The 20,952-nt window shown below is 57.4% G+C and overlaps 8 protein-coding genes across 8 annotated transcripts; 3 read left to right on the top strand and 5 right to left on the bottom strand.

The window, feature by feature from the left end:
* Nucleotides 1-95: 95 nt before the first annotated feature.
* On the top strand, nt 96-3,679 carry F5144DRAFT_588730 (uncharacterized protein; the record flags this gene model as incomplete). The annotated part of the gene is made up of 4 exons (XM_066789960.1): nt 96-1,623; nt 1,898-1,902; nt 2,633-2,880; nt 3,316-3,679. The coding sequence occupies 4 exons, from the start codon at nt 96-98 to the stop codon at nt 3,677-3,679; spliced, it is 2,145 nt and encodes a 714-aa protein (XP_066648484.1).
* Nucleotides 3,680-4,144: 465 nt separating this feature from the next.
* Nucleotides 4,145-5,523, bottom strand: F5144DRAFT_479344 (kinase-like domain-containing protein; the record flags this gene model as incomplete). The annotated part of the gene is made up of 3 exons (XM_066785159.1): nt 4,145-4,671; nt 4,734-5,310; nt 5,404-5,523. 3 exons carry the CDS (start codon nt 5,521-5,523, stop codon nt 4,145-4,147), a joined length of 1,224 nt encoding a protein of 407 aa, XP_066648483.1.
* Nucleotides 5,524-5,922: 399 nt separating this feature from the next.
* On the top strand, nt 5,923-6,377 carry F5144DRAFT_37205 (uncharacterized protein). The gene has a single exon (XM_066784509.1). It carries the CDS (start codon nt 6,049-6,051, stop codon nt 6,274-6,276), a length of 228 nt encoding a protein of 75 aa, XP_066648482.1. The 5' UTR covers nt 5,923-6,048; the 3' UTR covers nt 6,277-6,377.
* An 82-nt stretch (nt 6,378-6,459) lies between these two features.
* Nucleotides 6,460-9,582, bottom strand: F5144DRAFT_555495 (uncharacterized protein). The gene is made up of 2 exons (XM_066787911.1): nt 8,817-9,582; nt 6,460-8,687 (listed from the first exon to the last, which is right to left on the bottom strand). The coding sequence occupies exons 1-2, from the start codon at nt 9,284-9,286 to the stop codon at nt 6,479-6,481; spliced, it is 2,679 nt and encodes an 892-aa protein (XP_066648481.1). The 5' UTR covers nt 9,287-9,582; the 3' UTR covers nt 6,460-6,478.
* Nucleotides 9,583-9,586: 4 nt separating this feature from the next.
* F5144DRAFT_625256 (uncharacterized protein) lies at nt 9,587-11,575 on the bottom strand. The gene is made up of 2 exons (XM_066792218.1): nt 10,764-11,575; nt 9,587-10,707 (listed from the first exon to the last, which is right to left on the bottom strand). The coding sequence occupies exons 1-2, from the start codon at nt 11,155-11,157 to the stop codon at nt 10,073-10,075; spliced, it is 1,029 nt and encodes a 342-aa protein (XP_066648480.1). The 5' UTR covers nt 11,158-11,575; the 3' UTR covers nt 9,587-10,072.
* An 11-nt stretch (nt 11,576-11,586) lies between these two features.
* F5144DRAFT_523199 (nucleolar protein 14) lies at nt 11,587-14,741 on the top strand. The gene is made up of 3 exons (XM_066786763.1): nt 11,587-11,954; nt 12,022-12,477; nt 12,530-14,741. Exons 1-3 carry the CDS (start codon nt 11,655-11,657, stop codon nt 14,522-14,524), a joined length of 2,751 nt encoding a protein of 916 aa, XP_066648479.1. The 5' UTR covers nt 11,587-11,654; the 3' UTR covers nt 14,525-14,741.
* F5144DRAFT_555492 (glycosyl hydrolases family 38 N-terminal domain-containing protein) lies at nt 14,742-18,545 on the bottom strand. The gene is made up of 2 exons (XM_066787910.1): nt 16,324-18,545; nt 14,742-16,256 (listed from the first exon to the last, which is right to left on the bottom strand). The coding sequence occupies exons 1-2, from the start codon at nt 18,211-18,213 to the stop codon at nt 14,901-14,903; spliced, it is 3,246 nt and encodes a 1,081-aa protein (XP_066648478.1). The 5' UTR covers nt 18,214-18,545; the 3' UTR covers nt 14,742-14,900.
* Nucleotides 18,546-18,692: 147 nt separating this feature from the next.
* On the bottom strand, nt 18,693-20,557 carry F5144DRAFT_636673 (uncharacterized protein). The gene has a single exon (XM_066792637.1). It carries the CDS (start codon nt 20,349-20,351, stop codon nt 19,062-19,064), a length of 1,290 nt encoding a protein of 429 aa, XP_066648477.1. The 5' UTR covers nt 20,352-20,557; the 3' UTR covers nt 18,693-19,061.
* Between the last annotated feature and the right edge of the window lie 395 nt (nt 20,558-20,952).

Here is a 20,952-nt window from a genome sequence, read left to right as displayed (position 1 = left end):
ATGATCGGGGTTAGGGTTATATGTTCAACTTGTAGACTTTCTTCGAGGCCTGGACTGAGCTCTCTCTTAATCTTCTCCCATCCGCCGTCGCAATCATGAACAACGACCAATTTCGCAGGCTCCTGCTGGCCAACGCGGCCAAATCCAAATCCGACAAAAATGGCCCCTCCCCGACCGCCGACCGTCCATCCTCGAACGCTCCCGCCGCACTCGGATCGAGGCTCAAGTCGAGCATTCCCATGACACCCCGCTCCGTCGCCGGTGCTCGCGTAGACTTTGCCAAGCAGCTCGCAGAACGAAACCAGGGGCCAGAAAAGTCGCAGAAAAAGTTCAGGTCTTTTGCGCCCAAGGGTAGTAGGTTCGCAGAAGGATATGTCGACCGCTCCAGGACACGAGAGGAGGAGGAAGACGAACGGGCCGAGAGGCTCAAGGCCTTGGAAGAGTCGCTCAAGAAGGAGGAGATTGACCGCGAGACATACGACCGTCTACGAAGCGAGATAGCGGGTGGCGACCTGTCGAGCACGCATCTGGTGAAGGGGCTGGATTTTAAGCTACTGGAGAGGATACGAAGGGGAGAGGATGTCTACAGCGAAAAGGAGAAGTCTTCTCAGGCGGAGAAAGAAGAGGGTGAGGAGGAGGAACCACAATACCAGCCAGGAGATGACCCAGACGACTTTCTAGAGCAGCTGGAATCTACCGAAGTCAAGGCGATCGAGAAAGAGAAGGCACAAAAGAAGGGCCAGTTTGCCACCACCGCACTCAACCCGGGGCAAAAGAGGTCGCGGAACCAAATATTAGCCGAGATGAAAGCCGCGAGAGCAGCGGCGGCGAAAGCGAAGGAGGAATCCAGCTTGGGATCCAAGTTCAAAAGAATCGGGGAGAAGAAGACACCCGGGACCAGGATAGAGAGGGACAGCCGAGGCCGAGAGGTTATGATCATTGTAGACGAAGATGGGCACGAAAGGCGGAAAGTGAGGAAAGTGGATCCTAAGGCGGAGGAGGAGCTGGAGAAAGAACGGGAACTCCTGGCCTCGAGCAAGGTGCTCGGCATGGAAGTGCCCGAGTTCTACAGGAAACAGCTGGAGGCGCAGCAGGCGGAGGAGGACAGCAAGGAGATAAACATTTTCGACGACGCCGGTTCCGACTACGACCCATTAGCCGGTTTAGAGGAATCCGACGGGTCTTCAGATGAAGAGGGTGAGGCCAAGGAGGAAGCGGAAGCGAAGGCAACAGCAGATATGCCTCCGCCACCAAAACCCAACGCCCCAGCCGCGAGGAACTACTTCAAAGACTCCAAGACGGCGCTCACGTCAGAAGACAAGTACAAAGCCCCATCGCTTGATGACCCCACTTTCGTGGCAGCCCTCAAGAAGGCGAAGGCGGCCAGCGCTATGGAGAAGTCGGAAGAGGAGAAGAAGGCTGCCGAGAGGGAAGAGCGGCTCAAGAAGAAGCTCCTGGAGTCGAACCGCGACGATGAAGACATGGACCTGGGCTTTGGCTCGAGCCGAGTGGAGGACGAGGCGGATGCAGAGGAGACTAAGGTCAAGTTATCTGCTTGGGGTGGGGCCGACGATGGTGAGGAAGGCGGTGGTGGAGGCGGCGGCAAGTCGCAGCGGAAGAGGGGCGGCAAGAAGAGGAAGGGAGATAAGAATAATTTTGAGGATGTTATGAAGGTGATGCAGAGGCAGAAGGGGGGTGGCTGATAGACTGCCCTTGATCTAGCGAATGCAAACTTAATGAGTTTAGGAGGATCTCTCCAAACAACCACTTCTCTGAACACAACTCTATACAAATGAACACGAACGAACGTGAATGACCACAGCATGTTGGGTGTTTGGAATTGCTAACTGGGTGGTTTCATTCAACTTCCTGCCTAATCGGGCAACTAACTAGCCAGCCTCTGTTGTTCATGCGATCAGTTCTCAGTGGATCCAGACTGAAACGCACTGCCCCTCAACTCCCCAACATTGCCGAGCGACACTTAGTAACCGGATCTTAGATCTTACTTCACTTGAGTTGATACCAGATTTCTTTATCTTCTTTTTGTGTATTTTGTCTTACATTTGCGAACGAAACATATTCGTAATAACTAGCTCATCCAGCCCAAATTCCCTACCTCGTCAGCCCAACCAACAACCTCAATCCAATATGGAAGACAAACGCATCCCCGTCTGGCTGGACTGTGACCCTGGCCACGATGTAAGTAATTTCACCTTTTCCGAAGTTGAGGCTGTCTTCCCGCCTCTTTTGGTCTTCTTTAAAGCCCCGGGCCAACGACCAAGTGAGAAAGCCCACCGCTGGTCAATCCCGAGGATCACCGAGGGTGAGGGGAGGGGTCTTTCTCACGAGGTCGCCGAACACCATCACTCAACCCACCCCTGAATCACCTCAAAACAAACACACGCATTAACTCATATATTTCTCACCAGGACGCCTTCGCCATCCTCCTAACAGCCTACCACCCCGCAATCCGCATCCTCGGCATCTCAACCGTCTTCGGCAATGCCTCCCTCGAGTAACTCCCCCCCCTCCCCCCCTTTCACCCCTATCCCACCCCCCTCACTAACCCCCCCCCCCCCCCCCCAGAAAAACAACCCGCAACGCCACCTCCATCCTCACCGCCCTCCAAAAGTCCACCACCATCCCCGTCTACATCGGCGCCGCCCACGCGCTGACCCGCCCCCCCTTCCGCGCCCCCACCACCATCCACGGCGAAACCGGCCTCGACGGCAGCGAGCTCCTCCCCGAACCCACCGTGCCCGCGCTCACCTCCCCCCCCGCCATCGACGCCGCCTACGCCGCGCTGCGCGCCTGCGCCCCCGGCACCGCGTGGGTCGTCGCCACGGGCGCGTTCACGAACGCGGCTGCGTTGTTTGCGAAGTATCCGGATCTGGTGGGCCATGTGCGCGGGTTGAGTCTGATGGGCGGGGCGTTGGGCGGCGGGTTCACGCCCGCGGTGTTGGGGGCGGTGGGGGGCGTGCCGCGCGTGGGGAACTGGACGCAGTTTGCCGAGTTTAATGTGCTGGCGGATCCGGAGGCGGCGGCGGCGATTTTTGGGGATCGGGTGTTGGCGGGGAAGACGACGCTGATTCCGTTGGATGTGAGTCATTTGGTGTTGACGACGGAGGCGGTGAGGGATTTGTTGCTGTATGGGCGGGAGGCGGTCGAGAGGGGGGAGGTGGGGGGGCCGGGGAAGACGCCGTTGAGGGTGATGTTGGTGGAGTTGTTGATGTTTTTTGCGAAGACGTATAGGTGAGTGCTGTTCTGGCTGGTTGGGGAGCAATGTAGGGAGGTGGGAAGCTGACGGTATCGCAGTGACGTCTTCGGTATCACCGAGGGCCCGCCGTTGCACGACCCTCTCGCGGTGGCGGCCGTCCTGACCGGCGTCGGCGACCAGCACGAGATCCCCTTCTGCGAGTGCGACCCGGCCGGCGAGCCCGGGCTGGCGCAGAGGGAGCGGTTCGAGGTGACGGTCGTCACCGAGGGAACCTACGAAGATGCCGATGCCGGGGCCAAGACGGGCCAGATCACGGCCAGGCTGCTCCCGCCGGGCGAGGAGGGCGTGAGAATCCCGCGCAGCTTGGATGTTCCGCTGTTTTGGAAGGTCCTGGAGGAGTGCGTCGAGAGGGCGGATGCTGCTAACGCCGCTGCTGCCGCCGCTTCCGGGCTGGCGAACTGAGATGGGGGCGGAGGATTTCAGAGAAGATCGCATTTAGAACTTTCAGCTTGCAAGTTAGATCAGTTACTTGCCGACTAGATTTGATATCTTTTGTCTAGCGCTGGCATCAGAAGAGTTAGGGAAATAGAGAAAGCTAAATGCCGATGAGAGATACGAAGGGACATCATTTGCAGACTCTACCGTCCACAAGTGAAGTCAAATCTTAGCACCAGGAGCATGTGCACGACCGCTCATCACCTCAAACCATTACGCCCAGCACTTAGCCCGCATAATCCTTCTATACTGATGGTAATGGCTGCTGGCCGTGACCACATCAAGCTATGTACTCAGCGACTAACACCGCGGCTACAAAAATGATGATAGAGATAAAATCCGCCCAAATATCCCTGCCTAGCGCCCAACGCCAGCCTAGATCGCAAACCACCCAAGTTATACACACAAAGATACCACCCAATATCATCCACCTCAAGCCGAGCCATCCTCAGGCAGCTCCTCCACGACCCGCTCCACCATCGCGATCAGCTCATCGATATCCGGCCGCTCAGCCGGCTCCACCTTCAGACACCCCCTGACCACCTCGCGGATAGGCTCGCTAATCGCCTCGTCGTCCGCCGCAGCCGCAGCCGGGCCCTTCCCCTTGGACTTGGGCTTCCCGCCGGGGCCCTCGTCGGGGAAGCGCCAGTCGCCCGACAAGACACAGATGCTCAGGGAGCCGCCCGTCTCGTCGCTGCGCATCTCGAAGGGCGACTTGCCGACGAGGCAGGCGTACAGCGTGCAGCCGAGCGACCAGATGTCGACCTTGGTGTCGATCACGGTGCCCGTCTTGACGTCGAACAGCTCCGGCGCCCGGTACGGCATCGTGCTGTGCTCGGCGGCCGTGTCTTGGGTGGCGATGGCGATGGATCGGCTGGTGATGGGGAGCGGGGATACGGCGACGGACCCGAGGTCCATTATGATGGGCTCGGTGCCTGAGTCCGAGATCATGATGTTGGCTAGAACTCCCCGTTAGCACACATACTCCAACAGGGGGTGCGACTTAGGGGGTGTGACATACCCGGCTTGATATCGCGATGCGCGTAACTCCTCGTCGTCCCGGGCGCAGCAGCGGGCATCCTCTCGTCCTCAGTCATCAACGGCCGCTGCTGCTCCGTCTCATCCTCATCATCCGCCGCCCTCGTCCCCTTCGCCCTAACATGCTCATCCCCCCCATCCGCCCTCATCTCCATCCTTTCCCCCCCCGGCGCACCACCACCCACCTCCCCCGCCCCCCGATACAAATGCATATCCCGCATCGCCCTACACACCCCCAAAAACAACAACATCAGCCTCTTCTCCGGAAACCTCGCATGGTTCACCAGGTTCGCATTGATCATATCCTGCAGGTTGCCGCGGCGGTAGTAGGGCAGCAGGACGTAGACGGTCTTGGTCTGCTCGCCGCCGCCGCGCTCCGTGGCGATGGCGTAGTCGACGCTGTGGATCACCCCCGCGCTGTGCGCGAACAGCTTGTACGCTTCGACCTCCTTCATCGCCTGCGCCACCGACTCGGCCCCGAACGGGCACCGGATCTTTTTGAGCGCGAAGAGCTCGGAGGTCGAGGTGTCTTGCACGAGGTAGACGTAGGAGAAGCCGCCCTGGGGAAGGGGTTAGCGGGGGGACGGTCTCTAGGGGGTGCTGGGGGGGTCTGGCTGGTCTGGGCTAGGTGGGTGGGAGGGGGGTTGGCGCACCTCGCCTAGCAGGCGCAGGATCTTGAAGCTGCGGCTGTTGACCTTGAGCGTCGGGGAGCTGGGGAAGCAGTTGAGACAGCTCCCGAAGGAGGAGACGAGGTCGAGAAACATTTGCGCCATGGCGGGCTGTTTCGCGGTGCGCTCGAGGTTGGGGGTTTCAATGGTGGGTTGCGCTGCGAGCTGTTCGCATCGATCGATGGTCTCGGGTCTCTTTGACAAATTCGTTGTCGTTTCAGGTTCGGGGACAGGTCACTCTTTCGCCAAAGAAACCGCTCGCTCGGCTATGTAGTCTCGTAGCCGCAGTGTGATTGGAATTGGTAGAAATTGTCAGACAGATGGATTCCTGCTGACAAGCTGTCAGGATGTTTTCCAGATGGATTCCAGGTTGCGCTGGCCAGCATCTCAGCCGCCAAGGTGCTGCTGCGCAACGGAACAGCTGGACCGGGGTGGGTCCGCTGCCCGGCCGCATGCAGCGCTCCGCCATAGCCGACGGCGGGCGGGTCTTGTTCAGGGTGTTCCCCGCTAAATTTAGCGTTGTTGATATGCGCCGATTGAGCTCCCCGGCAACGAGGGGTTCAAGATGTGAACAGGGCAGACACTAGACGAATAGCTTTAGGAGTTGGCCTGACTAGAGATAACGGATGAATGATTCCAATACTCAGGATTTTAGTCTACACAGTAGTTAGCCTACATCTGTACAGATCCTTACACTGCCAGCGGACAACACCAATCTGTCCATGTTTATCTAACACAGAAAACCCAAGACAAGCCGCTCACTATCCATCAACAAACCACCGCAAAACACACCCAATCTCGAGAAAAAAACAATTCAATTACAAAGCCCTACTAAACACAACAATACCTGTACCGTAATCCCGGAAACCCGGGCCTCAATGTACCGCTCCCACCGACCCTGCCAACGAATGGGAAGCTTCTCATCAGCCTCATAGAACCAACATAACCCCGTCTCCCATCATTCCATCCATCCATCCATCCATCCAGGCAGGCAGGCAGCCAAAACCCCACGCCTCCTCCGCTCAAGCCGTCAACGGCAGCACAGCCAACAATCGCTCTACTAAAATGCATCCTCAAAAGGACAGTCCACGCTGTCATGCCCGTCGCGCTCGCACAGCGCGCACCACTTGCTGGCGTCCACCACGCCGCTGTCCTTGCCGGCCACGGGGCCCGACTCCATCGGGTTAGGGATGGTCCTCACGCCGGGCGAGGTGGCAGGCGAGGCCGACGGCGCGGGGGCCGGAGCTGGGGCCGGGGCTGGAGCTGGAGCCGACGCAAAGGTCGGGGCGATCGCGGTGGTCGGGGTGGGGACGGGGGAGTTGATGGGTAGGGTAGACTTGGTCGGCTTGATGGGTGATAGCGGCTTGATGTTGGCCGCTTCGTGGTACTCGTTCTCGCTCTCCTCGATGGGCTGGGTGCGGACGCCGCCGGCATCGTTGTTATCGCTGCTATCGTCCTGTTGTTGTTGTTGTTGTTGTTGATCCGGCCCGAAGACGTTGGTGCACGTCAGGATGTCGTGCCCCGAGGTCTCGCAGATCTCGCACCATAGAGTGCTGTTCTCCGTGGCCGTGCTGTAGGTATCGCTCTCGGGCATGGTGTCAAGCGTGGTGCCGCGGTTGTGCTTGAGCGGGGCCAAGCCCAGGTGCTGCTGGGGCTCGGGGCTGCCGATGCTGGGCGGTGCAATGACAGTTCCGCGCGAGTCGCGGATCGAGCTGCGGTCGTTGGCGGCGCTCCCGATAGTCATGGCGCTCGCGCGGTGGCTAGCTGGCCCGACGGCCGTCATGACGCTGCCTCTGCGCAGTGACTCCAACTCGCGCTCGAGGTCTTCCTCTCGGGAGGTCTTACTCTCAACCAAAGCACGGAGCTCGGCGACTTCGCGGTCGAGCTTTTCGCGGGTGAGACGGTCTTCGATGGACTCGCCCTGGTAAGCACGGATAGCGGACTGGCGCTGAGTGGGAGTTCTATCCGAGTTGTCGTTCGGGACCGAGTCTCGGCTCAGCGAGTGAATGATGGCCTTCAGCCCCCTGATTTCGTCCTCCTTTTGTTCCAACTCCTTGGACATGGACCCGCTGTTCGTAGCGCCGTTGGGGCCGTTCATAGACTGGGCCTTCTCCCGTTCTCGGCGAAGCTCCGTGCGCGTCCGTTCTACTTCTCCGCGAAGGAACTCGACCTCGCCCCGTGCTTCGGCCTCGCCTCTCCTAGCGTCTTCGAGGCCTTCTTCAAGCTCCTGGACAAGTTCTTCCAGCTGTTTCAACTGCGCCGCGACGGTGTCGACGTCGGCGGTCCTATCTTGGAGCTCTTGGATCTCTTGCATCAGCTCCTCGATCCTCTTCTCGTAGACCCTCTCCGTCTCTGAGCTTGCCATCTCTAGCGTGTCGATCGTGCTACGAAAATCGGCTCTGTGGGCGTCAAACTCGGCTGTGAGCATGGCAATCTTATCGTTCTTCTCCCTCACCAAAGCCCGAAGCTGCCCAGAGTCCTTGTCGTCGATGCTGTTCCGTCGCTGTCCCATATGCGATTCCGAGTTCTCGATCAGCCCTTGAAGTTCTGTTAAACTCGTCTCCATCTCGGCCAGTGTCGAAGCCTGCTCTTTGAGTTGCTGCTCCCGATTTTCCAGCTCTGTTTTGAGCCTCTCTACCTCTTCGTCGTTGGCGTGGTTACCAGCCCGCGACATCGCCCTCGACGCAGGCCGCACCTTGAGCGAGAAGGACGAGACCGAACCCATACTACCGTTCGTCTGTGTCCTCTGTATGCCGATTGGTGTCGTGTCATCGTCGGTATAATGCGGGTTCGAGGTGGTCCCAAGGACCGAGACACTACGCGGCCCGACACTCCCTTTCCGCCCATGTCCCAGCATCCGTTTGTTAGGATCACCAGTAGTGCCGCGCACGCTCTGTGCAAACTTGTTGGCCGATATCGGGCTCCCAAACTTGGGCGGCCCGGCTTTCGGTGCTGGCGTGGTGATGGATGGACGGGGGCCTGGTGTCATCAGCCTCCTCACGGGCGACTCTGGGCGTGGCAACGACGGGCGCGTCTTCTTTCCGAGTGGGCTCGAGGCACGGCTGGGTCCGACGGACTGGCTGAACTTGGGCACACCGGGGGTCGGCGATGTGAAGTTGAGAGAGTTTTGGTTGGCAACTTTCAAACCGCCGCTTGCTGGTGTGATCGGAAAAGAGTTGCCGGTTACGGCGGGCGACTCGTGCTTGACAGCCTTGGATAGGGGGAGGAAAATGCCGGCGCCCGGTTGTACTGTCGTGAAGTAGTAAACGCTGCATGAAGGGGTAACCCGGTCAGTCTCATGGCCAAGCTTTTTGCATGTGTCGCCAGCTCTCAGCTATGCGACGCGGGACGCGGGCAAGCACCAGGAACCAGGAATCAAACAGCAAATAGTCACTTACCCATCGACGTCACCGCTGTTTTTCCCCCTAGGCGCATAGTCGGGGTGCAGCTCGACGCCGGCAAAGTTGCCCTTGCGCCCAGCGACGGACCCAATAAACCGGACGGTACCCGTCATGTTCCCCGGGACATCGACCGTGTCACCGATGGTAACCTCGTCGCCACCGCCGAAGCGGCCCGGAGTGTGTGGCGGCATGGGTGGTATGATGTCGCTGGTCAAATCCGAGTTGTATGCGTTGTATGCGTAGCCTTCTGAATCATCAGGGATGGAGGCCAACGAGTTCTGGGTAAGCGCAGCGACCGACCCCTTGCGCGCAAGCGCCGGGGGTAATAAACGCGAGGTTTGTGACGTATAAAGTTGGTTCAGGTTCGGGGTTGATGCAGTCGCTATGCCGCTGCGGCCGGGTCGTCGCGACAAGGTATGCCTGGTCGTGGTGTTGTAGGTTGATGTTGTTGTAGTTGTGGAGGTCATCTTGGGTGGAAGCAGTGGCGGCAACAGCAACCGACTTTCCTTTGTCTTGTTTACACCCCACTGTTGCCCAGTATTTTGGGGACCGGCGCTGATTGACCCGCCTGAAGAGGAGCGAAGCCTGGGCACGGACACCCACCCCAAGTTACACTTGCCCCACTGATACTCACTGCACAAGTAACAACAGCGGCTGGAGGTGCGGTTCAGCAAATGACGATGGAACGTAACAGAGGGGAAGAAACGCTTTGCGCAGAGCGGGTTGCGGCTCGCTTTAGCTCTCCTCTCGGTTTCAAATCCGCTCTATCCGTCTCGTGGTCACATTTCGGCCGAGAGAAATAACTACAGGTCAGGGAAATTAAACCCAAACGATCAACCTATTGGTTCTGGTTACGTACAATTACGAAGTACCCAGGTAGTCTTGGTTCTTGAATTAGTTTAATGCATTTACCTCCTCAATTAGTTATCCTTATGTACACCCATTCAGCTATGCTTCTTTTGCTTTTGCTTTAACTAATTATTCTTTACCTTCAATCATATTTAACTACCTAACGTTAATCATCTTCATCTTTCCTCGTCCCTGTGTTTCTTTGTGTTTATCTCTCTTTCGTGTCAGCAGCGGCAAGAAGAAAGTTGCCGGCGACGCGATAATGGGATCGGCAGGGTGATTGGTTCCTCTCGGCCCAACAAAAAGGAGAGCAGCGAAGCAAAAGGGGCAAACGAAGGCAAAGCAAGGCAGAGATGCTCCTGTCCGAAACCTATCATGCCACCCAACCATGCCTATGCCAAGCATCATCTCGGAGACTCGGGCCTCTGTATGATGTCTTCACTATTCACAGGGCGGCTTCCATCGTTCAGAACCATAGCCTCGCGGTGTCGATGCCTCACGCGCTGTTCCTCGGCCGTCGGCGCTTCCTGGAGAGACCGGATCAAAAGCCGTGCCTGCTCATCCTCGCGCAGGTTGCTGATGTTGATGTTGCTGGGAAGTAAAACGCTGAATCGCTCGATCAGCGGCACGTTATCCTCTGGGTCGCTATCGGTAGGGGAGGATAGGGGCAGGAGGCCGGTTCTCTCCAGGGCTTCCCGGCCAGCCTGCGATCCTCGGATGGAGGCGATAATGTCGTTGATACGGTTGCCTCTGCAGCGCATGTACTGCGCAAAGTTCCGCTGGCGTTCCTCCTCCGTAGCTCCCCAGTTCTGCTTGGCCAGCCACTTCTCGACAAATTTGGCCTTGACGAGCTTATCGGCATCGAAGCGGCTCACCAGCTGGCTGATAAACATCAGGCACAGCTTCTCTGTCATGTCGCGCAAGGTGTACTCGTCCGAGTCTTCATCATCGAGCACCTCTTGCTCCGGATCCAGGGATAGCTCTAGACACCTGACTAGGGCAGCATACGCTTTCCATCTGTGGAGTCGCTCAAGACTTGCTTCGCTGCTGTTAATCCCATATCAAGAATCGCAAAGCTGCAGAGTCATAACTTACGAGGATCGGTGATAATGGCAAGCGCCCGCACATTTTTCATGCGTTCATCATAGTCCTTGCGCGTGATGCCCCAGAGCAGCTGGTCGACGGCATCTCGGTCATTAATCGCCCTGTCGCAAACGATCTTGGCTGATGTCTCGCGGATCGATTGGTTGTAGTGACCAAGCAGTGTGTCGAGTGTGCCGAGTTTCAGCGCGTCCTCTGTTTCCTGGGTGATGTACTGCGTCTTGGGCTGGGGCGGCTTTATCTCGGCCTCATCGCGCCACTTCTTGAGGAGAACACGCACGCTGAAAAGCCACCCCAGTGCGTTGATGGCTAGATAGCCAAATAGAATCCGATCATCCCGGATGAGCCTGCCTAGCCACCCCGCAGCGCGGAAGTAATTTGTGGCCATGGCGTTGAGCGGTTCAGAACCAGAACCAGTGGATGCTCTCAGCTGGAGCTGAACCGTTTGGTGGTTGCTGTTGGGAAACGCAGGGTTATGCGCATCTTCGTATAGGCCGGGTTTTAACGCCACGCCCCTCGGACGAGACGTGAAATTGAATACTTGAACTTGGACACGCTAGAACGTTTGTCCAACAAATTACACATGGAAAAGGTTACGAATACACAGTTCAGGTGTGTGGGTTCTTTCAGTTTTGAGAGGCGGCCCTGGGGGTACAACTTATCAGCAAGGAACCCTTGATTGAACCTACAGCCCACTTTGCATTTACTGCCGGATATCACCGCCAAAATTCGACACAGCAGTTCCCCTTGCAGGTGGGGCAGAGCCTAAGATAAGATAGCAGCGCAGCATGTCGACCAAAAATCTCAAAATCTCCAAGCAGGGACAGGAAAAGCTCCCACTGCGACAAACCCGAGCGACCACAAGGCAACAAATTGCTCCACAACATGGCCGGGTCACAATTGAAGAGGCTGAAAGCCTCTCTCAAAGACCAAGGAATTATTGGTCCCCAGCAGTCCAAAAAACAGAAGCGCAAGAATGCCGAGGAGCAAAAGGCGAGACCCGACAAGCGCCTGCAGCGGGGAGAAGCCCTCGCCAGCATTCGCGAGCAGTTCAACCCCTTTCAGTTCAAGACAAACGCTCGGGGGCCCAAGTTCGAGGTCACCACCAACAAGCCGGCCAATGACAAGGCGACGATGAGCATCAAGGGGCGGCCCGGGTTCGCGAAGGCAGTAGGCGAGGAGCGGGTATGTCCAACGCGGAATGGGGGTGGGAGGAGAGTGTTAGAGTGGATCACTAACTATGTATCGTCAGCGGCGGCAAACCCTTCTGGTCGAGATGCAACGGCGCAACAAGGTCGGCGGGCTTATCGATAGGCGCTTTGGCGAGGATGATCCGAATATGTCGCTCGAGGAGAAGATGATGGAAAGATTTACCCGGGAGCAGCAGCGGAACCACAAGAAGAGCTCCATGTTCGATCTTGAAGAGGACGACGAATCAATGGGGGGATTGACCCATATGGGCAAGCCCCTATTCGACGACGACGACGAAGACCAGGCACCCGTGAAGGATGATTTCGATGAGGAGGACCTGGCGTCGGGCGATGAATCCGACAACTCCCGCGCGGAAAGAAGGATGTTGAAGCGCCAACGCCGAGCGGAAGCTGGGGAGGAGCAGGAGGAGGAGGATGATGACGATCAGCCTGACCGGAAAAAGACGAAAAAGGAGATCTACGAGGAAATTATCTCCAAGTCAAAACAGCACAGATACGTAGGTCTCACCGTGCTCGCGTGGGCATATCCACCGTACTCACATTCTGTAGGAACGGCAAGCGGCCAAAGACGAAGACAGCGAGCTCAGAGCCGAACTCGATCAGACCATGCCTGAGATCCAAGCACTTCTTTTCCAAAGACAAAAACCGCCGGCGAAGGATGGGCCCTCCATGTTCATTGCTGGAAAGGAAAAATCAGCCCTCGATAAGGATTACGATCTCCGGATAAGATTGCTCGCGGCGGATAAACGAGCGCAGCCCGCCGAAAGGACGAAGACGGAGGAGGAAACGGCAGAAGAGGAGTCGAAGCGACTCAAGGAACTCGAAGAGCGGCGGCTCAAGCGTATGCGTGGAGAGGTGGTTTCGGATGACGAAGATGGTGAAGAAAAGGGCAAGAGAGGGAAAGCCAACGCCGAGGATGATGACAATCCGTTCGACGCTGAGGATGATGATGATGAATATGGCTTGGGTGCGGGAGTCAAATACCGGCCGACTGCCGCTGAACTGGGATTCGACGACGAGGACGACTTTTTAATCGATGACGATCTCGTTGCCAGTGGCTCCGAATTGGAGCTCGAGAGCGATATGGAGGACGAGAGCGATGACGAGGATGCTGGGTCAGAATCCGGATCTGACGACGACGAGTTTGTCAAGGGGATCCTGACAGAAGCGGTCACCAAGGATCCCGTTTTCCAAGTATCTAGCAACACTAAGGGAGACGACGAGGACGGCATTCCCTACACGTTCCCCTGTCCACAAACTCACGCCGAAATGCTCCAGGCTTTCGATGGTATCGAAGTCTCTAAACTTCCAGTGGCTGTCCAACGCATCCGGGCGCTCTATCATCCCAAGTTGGATAGCAAAAACAAGGAGAGACTGGGCAACTTTTCCCAAGCTCTCGTACAACATGTCGGGTACCTGGGCGATAATTTCGAGCCGCAATGGTTCCCTACATTGGAGAACCTGAGCCGACACATTCACTCGCTCGCCAAATCTTTCCCTATCGAAGTGGCCAAGGCATACCGCGCGCACATCCAGGAGATCGAGCAAGCTCGTCCTCTAGCCCTCACGGTCGGGGATCTTGTCCTTTTAACTGCGGTCGGCACAACCTTTCCAACATCCGACCACTTCCACCAGGTGGTCACTCCTGCCATGCTAGCTATTGCTCGTTACCTGGGGCAAAAGATCCCTCAGGCGCTCTCGGACTACGCAACTGGAATCTATCTCTCGATCCTCGCGCTCCAGTATCAACAGTTCTCGAAACGCTACGTGCCGGAACTGATGAACTTCTGCCTCAACACCCTCTGCTCCCTCGCCCACGAGAAGACGCAAAAAGGCCTAGGTTTCTTCCCCGTTCACGAACCGGCCGCGGGGACCCGGATCAAGGGCGCCAGCAAAACCACAATCCGGCAGCTCAACTGCGGCGACTGCCAGCCCAAGCAGTCCCTCTCCACCGCCGCAGAAGCCTCCCTCAAAGTAGCCCTCATCAGCACCACCACAGCCATCCTCAAAACCGCCGCAGAAACCTGGCACAAACTCCCCGCCTTCCACGAGACCTTCCACCCCGCCCTGCTCGTCCTCCAACACCTCACCAGCAAACCCACCGCCACCCACCTCCCCCCCGCCCTCCTCACCAAACTTACCGACACCACCACCACCCTCACCCGCCTCCTCCAACTCGCCCACCTCTCCCGCCGCCCCCTCGAACTGCACCACCACCGCCCGCTCGCCATCCGCTCGTACATCCCCAAATTCGAAGACGCCTTCGACCCCACCAAGCACTACGACCCGGACCGCGACCGCGCCGAGCTCGCCAAGCTGCGCGCCGAGCACAAGCGCGAGCGCAAGGGGGCGCTGCGCGAGCTGCGCAAGGACGCGGCGTTCATGCAGCGCGAGAACCTGCGCGTCAAGAAGGAGCGCGATGCCGCGTACGAGAAGAAGTACAAGCGGCTCGTGGCCGAGATTCAGGGCGAGGAGGGCAAGGCGGCCAACGAGTATGCGCGGGAGAAGGAGGCGAGGAAGAGGAAGGCGGCGAGGGGGAGGTAGAGTTTTGCGTGTGGGTGGGTTTGAGGCTGTTGGGTGTAGTAGTAGTAGTTGGTTGGTTTGGTGGTTGGTGTTGTGTTTATGCATAGAGCAGGATTTTTGCAAGGCTTTGGAAACGTGGCACTGGTACGAAGTAGCTTATTGCAATATCAGAGTCGGCATAGCAAAAAAGGACTCGTGGGTCACTCGCGTCCCTAATTTCAATGACGAAGATTCAATTTGTGTTCATAGCTATTCATGACAAGCACATCAATCAGTCACTCCTGCGTGCCGACTTCACTACCTAAATACCATTAACCCTTCGTCCCAATGATTCGTTCATCCGTACAATACACCAACATAGCGGACCTCCCCGCCCAATTGACAACTTAACAAACCTCTACGCAAGCTGCAATTTGTACGTGGCAACCTCGAACGGCCTCAAATCCACGGCAAACTTGCCCCCCTCAAAGACCACCTCCTCCAGCTCGTCCTCCAGCAAGTTGACCTTGGTCACCCGCGTCACATCCCACGTCGTGACCACGGTGCCTCGCGCCCGGCCGCCCAGGCTATCATACAGGCGCACGATGACGCTCCGCCCCTCCTTGACGGGCAGCTCTCCGCGGGACACGTCCTCGTCGTCCTCCCCGCGCTTGACCGTGTCGATAACCAACGCCTTGCTCGAGTCCGGGGTCAGAGACACGGGGGGTTCCGAGAGGGCAACCAGCCCCGGTTCGCGGGACGGGGCAGAGACGAGTTTGAGTGGGGTGTTGAACTCGGCAGCCCTTCGCACAGTGACGTGCGACAAGGCGCCCTGGTGCGGCAAGATGGCCCAGCGGATGTGGTGGGTGCCCATGTCAGCGTCGCCATCGGGGGCTTTGGAGCTGCGCAGCAACGAAAGGCGCATGACGTTACCGGCCGTGGAAAACCCGTATTTGGTGTCGTTCAGGATGGACACACCGTAGCCATTCTCCGACAAGTCGGCGAAGCGGTGGGCGCAGACTTCGAACTTGGCCATGTCCCAAGAGGTGTTGTAGTGGGTCGGGCGGCGGATGACACCGAACTGCGTCTCGTACGAGGCTTCAGTGTTGCGGATGTCGACAGGGAATTCAACCTTCAAGATCTTCATGGTTTCGTGCCACTCGACGGTGCTGCTAACTTCGACATGGGATTGTTGGCCCGAGATGGCGGCGTTGAGCGTGAGAATCGTTTTGATCGACGACTTGTCGCTGATCTTGGTGTGGGTAATGAGACTAACGCGGTGCTTCTTCTCCTCGTGGATCTTGGTCTCGCCTGAATGGAGGGGCTTGCGGGTTTCGAGGTGGTAGACCTCAACGTCCCAGGCCTGCCAGTACAAAGGCTTGTCGTCGAAGATGACGTACTGGTTGGCCTTCTGCCCCTTGGGGATGACCTCGCGCTCGGCGAGCCTGTCATACAGCGATGTAATGACGCCGGCTTCCACCCTGGCCCTAAGCTGGTCACTCTCGAGAACAAAGACGTCTGTCGAAACCTCCTTGACAGAGACGAGAGTGTCGCCTTGGTTTGTCTGGAGAGCCCGCAGTTTCATCAGTGGGCCATTCCCGCGAGCAAGAGCAGCCTCGTTTTCCGATATATCAACAATTTCCCTGCGGGGCCACGGCAGCGTGTTCAGAGCGAAGCCATCGCGAACCGTCGTGGTCTGGACCTGGGATACACCAAGAACCTTTCCGATGTCCTTCAGGACGCTCTCGGCAGTCTTGAAAACCTCGGCATACATCTACACGCTGTAAGTATGTCTCCTGTTCTCCTGTTTGCTTCCTGTTTGCTTCCTGTTTGCAACTCACCCCGTCTGACTCTCGGTAGGCCATCGCGATGGAGCTACCCGGGAGACAATCATGGAACTGGCAGAGCAATACCGGCTCCCACATGGCATCGATCTGCTCCTTTGGATACTTGTATGACTTATCTATGATTGACGCAATCGTGGCCAACAATTCCACCTCGCGAAGCACGACCTCGGACTTGCGGTTGTCACGCTTGTTGTTTGCCTGGGTTGTGTATGTGCCGCGGTGCAGCTCGAAGTACAACTCGCCGTACCATGTCACGAAGGAGTCGGCCTTGCGTTCAAGCTTATCGAAGAAGTCGTCGACCGAGTTGCCTAAGTGAACACGAGGCAGGAGGCCGACGTTGTCGCTGATACCACGGCACCGGCGAAGCTTCTCGAGGTGCTGCCAGGTAGGACCGCCGCCTCCATCACCCTTGCCGTAGACAAGCAATGATGTGGCATCCTGATCTAGGGACTTGTGCTGCAACATGCTACGCTTGACGTCGCCGAAGTGGGCTTCGGCAGTGTACGTCTCGGAGGGAGGCATGTGGCACACGACCTGGGAACCATCAAGGGCAACCCAGTTGAAGGTGGTATGGGGGAAACGGTTGATATTGTTCCAGCTGAGCTTCTGCGTGAGGAAGCGCGTCATGCCGGCCAAACGGCAAAGCTGGGGCAGCTGGCTCGAGTACCCGAAAGTGTCGGGCAGCCAAAAGGTCTGAGAGCGGCTTCCAAAGTTGCTCTCAAAGAAGCGCTGCCCATACAGGAACTGGCGGACAAGCGACTCACCACTCGGCATGTTAGTGTCGTGCTCGACCCAGCTGCCTCCAATAGGGTGGAAGCGGCCCTCGGCAACCTTCTTCTTGACGCGGTCAAAGACGGAGGGGTACAGCTGCTTGAGCCACTTGTACTGTTGAGCCGAAGAGCAAGCAAAGTTGAGCTCGGGGTACCGGTCAATCAGATCGCACTGGCTAGACCACGACCTGGCAACCTTCCGCTTAGTTTCAGCAAAAGGCCATAGCCAGCAGCTGTCGATGTGGCAGTGCCCGATGCCGTAGACGACCGGTTCTTTGCCACTATCGTAAACCTTGGCCGAGTTGACGTCGGATCCCAGGTATTCCTCAGCGATGGTGCGGCACGTCTTTAGCGACTCTCTATTGCCGAGCTCAAAGGTGTCAATGATTTCGTTACAAGTCTTGAGCGCTTTGTGCTGCTCCCATGAGTCTTCGGGGAACTCCCTTGCAGCATCGCCAATGATCCAGATGTCGATGTACAGTTGGCGAGCATCTGGATCAACGGCCACGATTTCAGCTCGATCAAGGCGATAGCGCTTGTTTGGGTTCGGCGGCTGGTTGGCATCTCCACCGGGGGCGTTTCCAAACATGCCATTGCAGGCCATTTCGATGTAGATGGTGTGGTCCTTTCCATCACGGAACGAGTCTGGCAGGACCCATTCCACACGCTCACCGCCGCCTGTGAGGCCTTGAAGTGGGTGGCCGTCCTCGTCCCAGATGAGACCTTCATTGTTCGCGTCCCAATGAAGTTCGAGGAGCCTCTTATCATGGAGTTCTTTGGGAACTCTCAGGACAACTTTGAACCAGTGGGTCGACCATGACGGGCCGAACGACTCTCCCACGGTGGTCTTTTTGAACTCTTGGGCCGTGGCGTTTTTGAATGTAGGCCGGGTCAGGTCCGGGGCGTGCCAGACCGAGAGCTGGACGTGGGGCTCGCCGGAGACGACGGCCTCGTTCATCATGGCGCGAAGGTTCTCGTGCTCATATTGGCCGCTGGAGTAGAATTGGCTGATGCGCTCTTTGTAGATCTTGGATATCATCTGGCCCACGGGCTTCGGGGCACGGAGAGGATAGTCGCTCCGGGGGCCCTTCTGGGCCCGTGTCTCGCCACCCATTGTATTGGCGTTAGGGGAGCAAGCTTGGATGGTTATGGTTACGAGGGATGAAAGTGGAACAATGGATGAGAACAGCGGTGAGTTGGAAACAGGTGGAGGATGAGTGTTCTCAAGAAAGAAGCCAAATTGGAAAGTGGCTGTCTTCTTAGATGCCAGAAAGCTTGAGGCCGAGAAGTTTAGATCCTCTCCAAGTGGCCTTGTCTTCCAGGTTTAAATACAAAAGAAACTCGCTGAGGAAGACGGTGTCTACTTGTAGTGCGGGAAGGAGTGAAACAGTGTAAACGAGGAACGGTAACACAGAGAAGGCAGGTGGTTGGTTGCCGGATGCAGCTGGACCCTCCCGCCGTGGTCATGTCCTGGGGCTGCGACTGCCCTGCCAGGGGTGTAACCAGGTTCCCCGCAATCCCGGGCGGAAGGCGCCCGGCCAATCAGGGCAGCACATCCTGATGCATACATGAAAGGTCTCACAACGGACTTCACCATGGAGGGCATCTGACTTGGAAGCTTTGTGGTTAATGTCTTGACGATGTTGCAATTTGGATGCCACGCTGGACTCAACGAAACATAGTAATATTATAGAAAACTTGTTTCCGTCACCTTGAGTTGGCCAACGGCGGCGGCGGCATGACGACGGTTACTTTGTCTGAACATGTGCTCGTGAGAGATGCTGTTTCAGGTTACGCATGAAGTCAGATCGGATGGTCATTAGAAGATGAGAATTTAGTATTTAATATATTTTTATGTCTGGAGATCGTGTTTTCTTGGATCACTCTCTTGGCTCGTCCACGAGACTCCTGATCCAAGTAACTAACATTAAGCTGCGAGGGCGCCTTGACCGTCATCCCCAATTAAGCGTGTTTGGGAGGAGAGGCCGGCTCTCCCAGTCCAGCCCCCTCCCCCTGACCTTTGGGCGTATTCTCCACAACTTTTTTCTCGTCTGCTCTTACTGCCTCCCCCTCCGCTTCATTATCCTTCTCGTATTTCTCCTCCCCTTCATACTCCTCACCGAATTCCTCCTCCTCCTCCTCATCTTCCTCGTCCATAAACTCCTCTTCCTCCTCGCTATCACTGTCGCTCTCGCTCTCATCAAACGACAGTGCCCCTAGCAGCGGTACATCCGTCCCCGCCAAGTGGCTCTTGATGATATTCGCCGTGACCTCGAGCAGGTGCGCATCCTTATCAACCGGCACATCCCGGTCCATATCAAAATCCACCTCATCCCTATCCACCGGCAATTGCCTCCCCAAGCCCTCACCCCCACCACCACCACTCCTCCCCCCATCCCTCCCCGGCCCCGACGCCGCCATAACCCACCTCCTCACCGCCTCCCCCTTCGCCACCCTCTTCGCAAACAACCCCCCACCACCACCCACACCCCCACCAACCCCCCCATCCCAAGCAGCCGCAATCGCCGCTCCCCCACCACCACTCCCCCCCATCCCCCTCGCCACCAGCCCCCTCTGAAAGCGCCGTCTCCTCCTCCGGCGCCTGCGCACCAGGCGGTCGCGCACGTACCAGGCGATCATGACGGTGGCGGCCTGCGACACCGCCTGCCGCCGCCGCTGCTGCTCGCCGTCCGCCCACGCCTGGCACCGTCGCTGCTGGGCGGCGGCGGCGGCCTCGCTGCGCTGCTGGTAGAAGCTGGCCATGCGCGAGGCCATGGCGAGGTAGCGTGGGTCGATGGTGGATGTGGTTGGTGGTGGTGCTGCTGCTGTTGTTGTTGGTGGTGGTGGGAGTGGTGCTGCTGCTGCTGTTGTTTGTGGTGGTGTTGTTGCTGGTGTGGGTGCGTTGGTGGTGTGGGAGTTGGAGTGGGGGGTGTTGCTGTTGAGGTGGTTGTGGTTGTGGTTGTGGTGGTGGTGGTGCTGGTGGTGGTTATGGTTATAGCTGGCCGCGCTGGGGAATAAGAAGGGGTTTAACGGCATGGAATCGACCGCGTTTGGTGTTATTGAGGCTGGTGAAGGTTGCGCGAGTTGTGGTGATTTTCCTTCTTGTGGGTGGGTGGAGCTTGTTTGGAGTTGGACCCCCGGGGTGAAAGAATGAAGTGGTTGTGAACGAAGGCGATTCATGAACGTTTGAAATTCGGCTGGAGGTGTGATAGGAACCTGGGCCTTCAAAGGCAGCGGGATCGATGCCGCCATGATTTTTGGGAAGGTAGATTAGGTGTGGCGGGTGTGATAGCGTTTCAGGGGCTCCGGAGTCCGTCTCTCGATGTTTGCCGTCCGTTTGCTTCTCTTGAATAACTATCGCTCCACAAACAACTTGGCGCCGTCAACCGCATGCAGTATCTCTGTGAGATGCAAGAGGTAAAGCATTCGACAAAAATGCCGCGACGACAAGGCCAAAATATAAAAAGAGATCCAAAATATCGGGGGCTGAGTCCCGGGCGGCGGGCCAGAGAGTTCTTTATACCGACATCTCCGAACTCACCTTTCCCGAAAGTCCGGCCACCTCCCTCGCCCAACGCCCCATATCTAAGAATACGACGGGGGCCAACAGCCACCGGTAGATTAATAAGTGGGTTCGTCAGCACCTGGCAATCAGCCTCGGGACCTAATCACGCAGTAACGCAGCACCGAGGAGCCCGACATGTTCCCACTGCCAACACCTAGGCCGTGGCGGGTAGCTGCGGGGCGCATGAGAGCCCGACAAGTCGCCAAAAAGAAAGGTCTGAGACCGGATGATAGGAGGGGGTTGCGATGGTCTGGTCGAAGCGGGGAGACAGGCTCCTTCGAGCTCGGG

Source organism: Chaetomium tenue (assembly GCF_020726465.1).
Source record: "Chaetomium tenue strain MPI-SDFR-AT-0079 chromosome Unknown F5144scaffold_1, whole genome shotgun sequence".
Classification (NCBI taxonomy): Eukaryota; Fungi; Ascomycota; class Sordariomycetes; order Sordariales; family Chaetomiaceae; genus Chaetomium; species Chaetomium tenue.
The sequence above is the reverse complement of the archived record's forward strand: the minus strand, read 5'-3'. Positions and strand labels throughout refer to the sequence as shown.

Bases quoted from the DNA above. Each gene is read 5' to 3' on its own strand.
- F5144DRAFT_37205 (XM_066784509.1), top strand. From the start codon at position 6,049: ATGATTCCAATACTCAGGATTTTAGTCTACACAGTAGTTAGCCTACAT.
- F5144DRAFT_555492 (XM_066787910.1), bottom strand. From the start codon at position 18,213: ATGGGTGGCGAGACACGGGCCCAGAAGGGCCCCCGGAGCGACTATCCT. The intron at 16,257-16,323 runs GTGAGTTGCAAA...TACAGCGTGTAG, and splicing joins CCTACCGAGAGTCAGACGGG to ATGTATGCCGAGGTTTTCAA.
- F5144DRAFT_625256 (XM_066792218.1), bottom strand. From the start codon at position 11,157: ATGGCCACAAATTACTTCCGCGCTGCGGGGTGGCTAGGCAGGCTCATC. The intron at 10,708-10,763 runs GTAAGTTATGAC...ACAGCAGCGAAG, and splicing joins TGCCATTATCACCGATCCTC to CAAGTCTTGAGCGACTCCAC.
- F5144DRAFT_523199 (XM_066786763.1), top strand. From the start codon at position 11,655: ATGGCCGGGTCACAATTGAAGAGGCTGAAAGCCTCTCTCAAAGACCAA. The intron at 11,955-12,021 runs GTATGTCCAACG...ATGTATCGTCAG, and splicing joins AGGCAGTAGGCGAGGAGCGG to CGGCGGCAAACCCTTCTGGT. The intron at 12,478-12,529 runs GTAGGTCTCACC...CACATTCTGTAG, and splicing joins AGTCAAAACAGCACAGATAC to GAACGGCAAGCGGCCAAAGA.
- F5144DRAFT_636673 (XM_066792637.1), bottom strand. From the start codon at position 20,351: ATGGCGGCATCGATCCCGCTGCCTTTGAAGGCCCAGGTTCCTATCACA.
- F5144DRAFT_555495 (XM_066787911.1), bottom strand. From the start codon at position 9,286: ATGACCTCCACAACTACAACAACATCAACCTACAACACCACGACCAGG. The intron at 8,688-8,816 runs GTAAGTGACTAT...CCCTTCATGCAG, and splicing joins AACAGCGGTGACGTCGATGG to CGTTTACTACTTCACGACAG.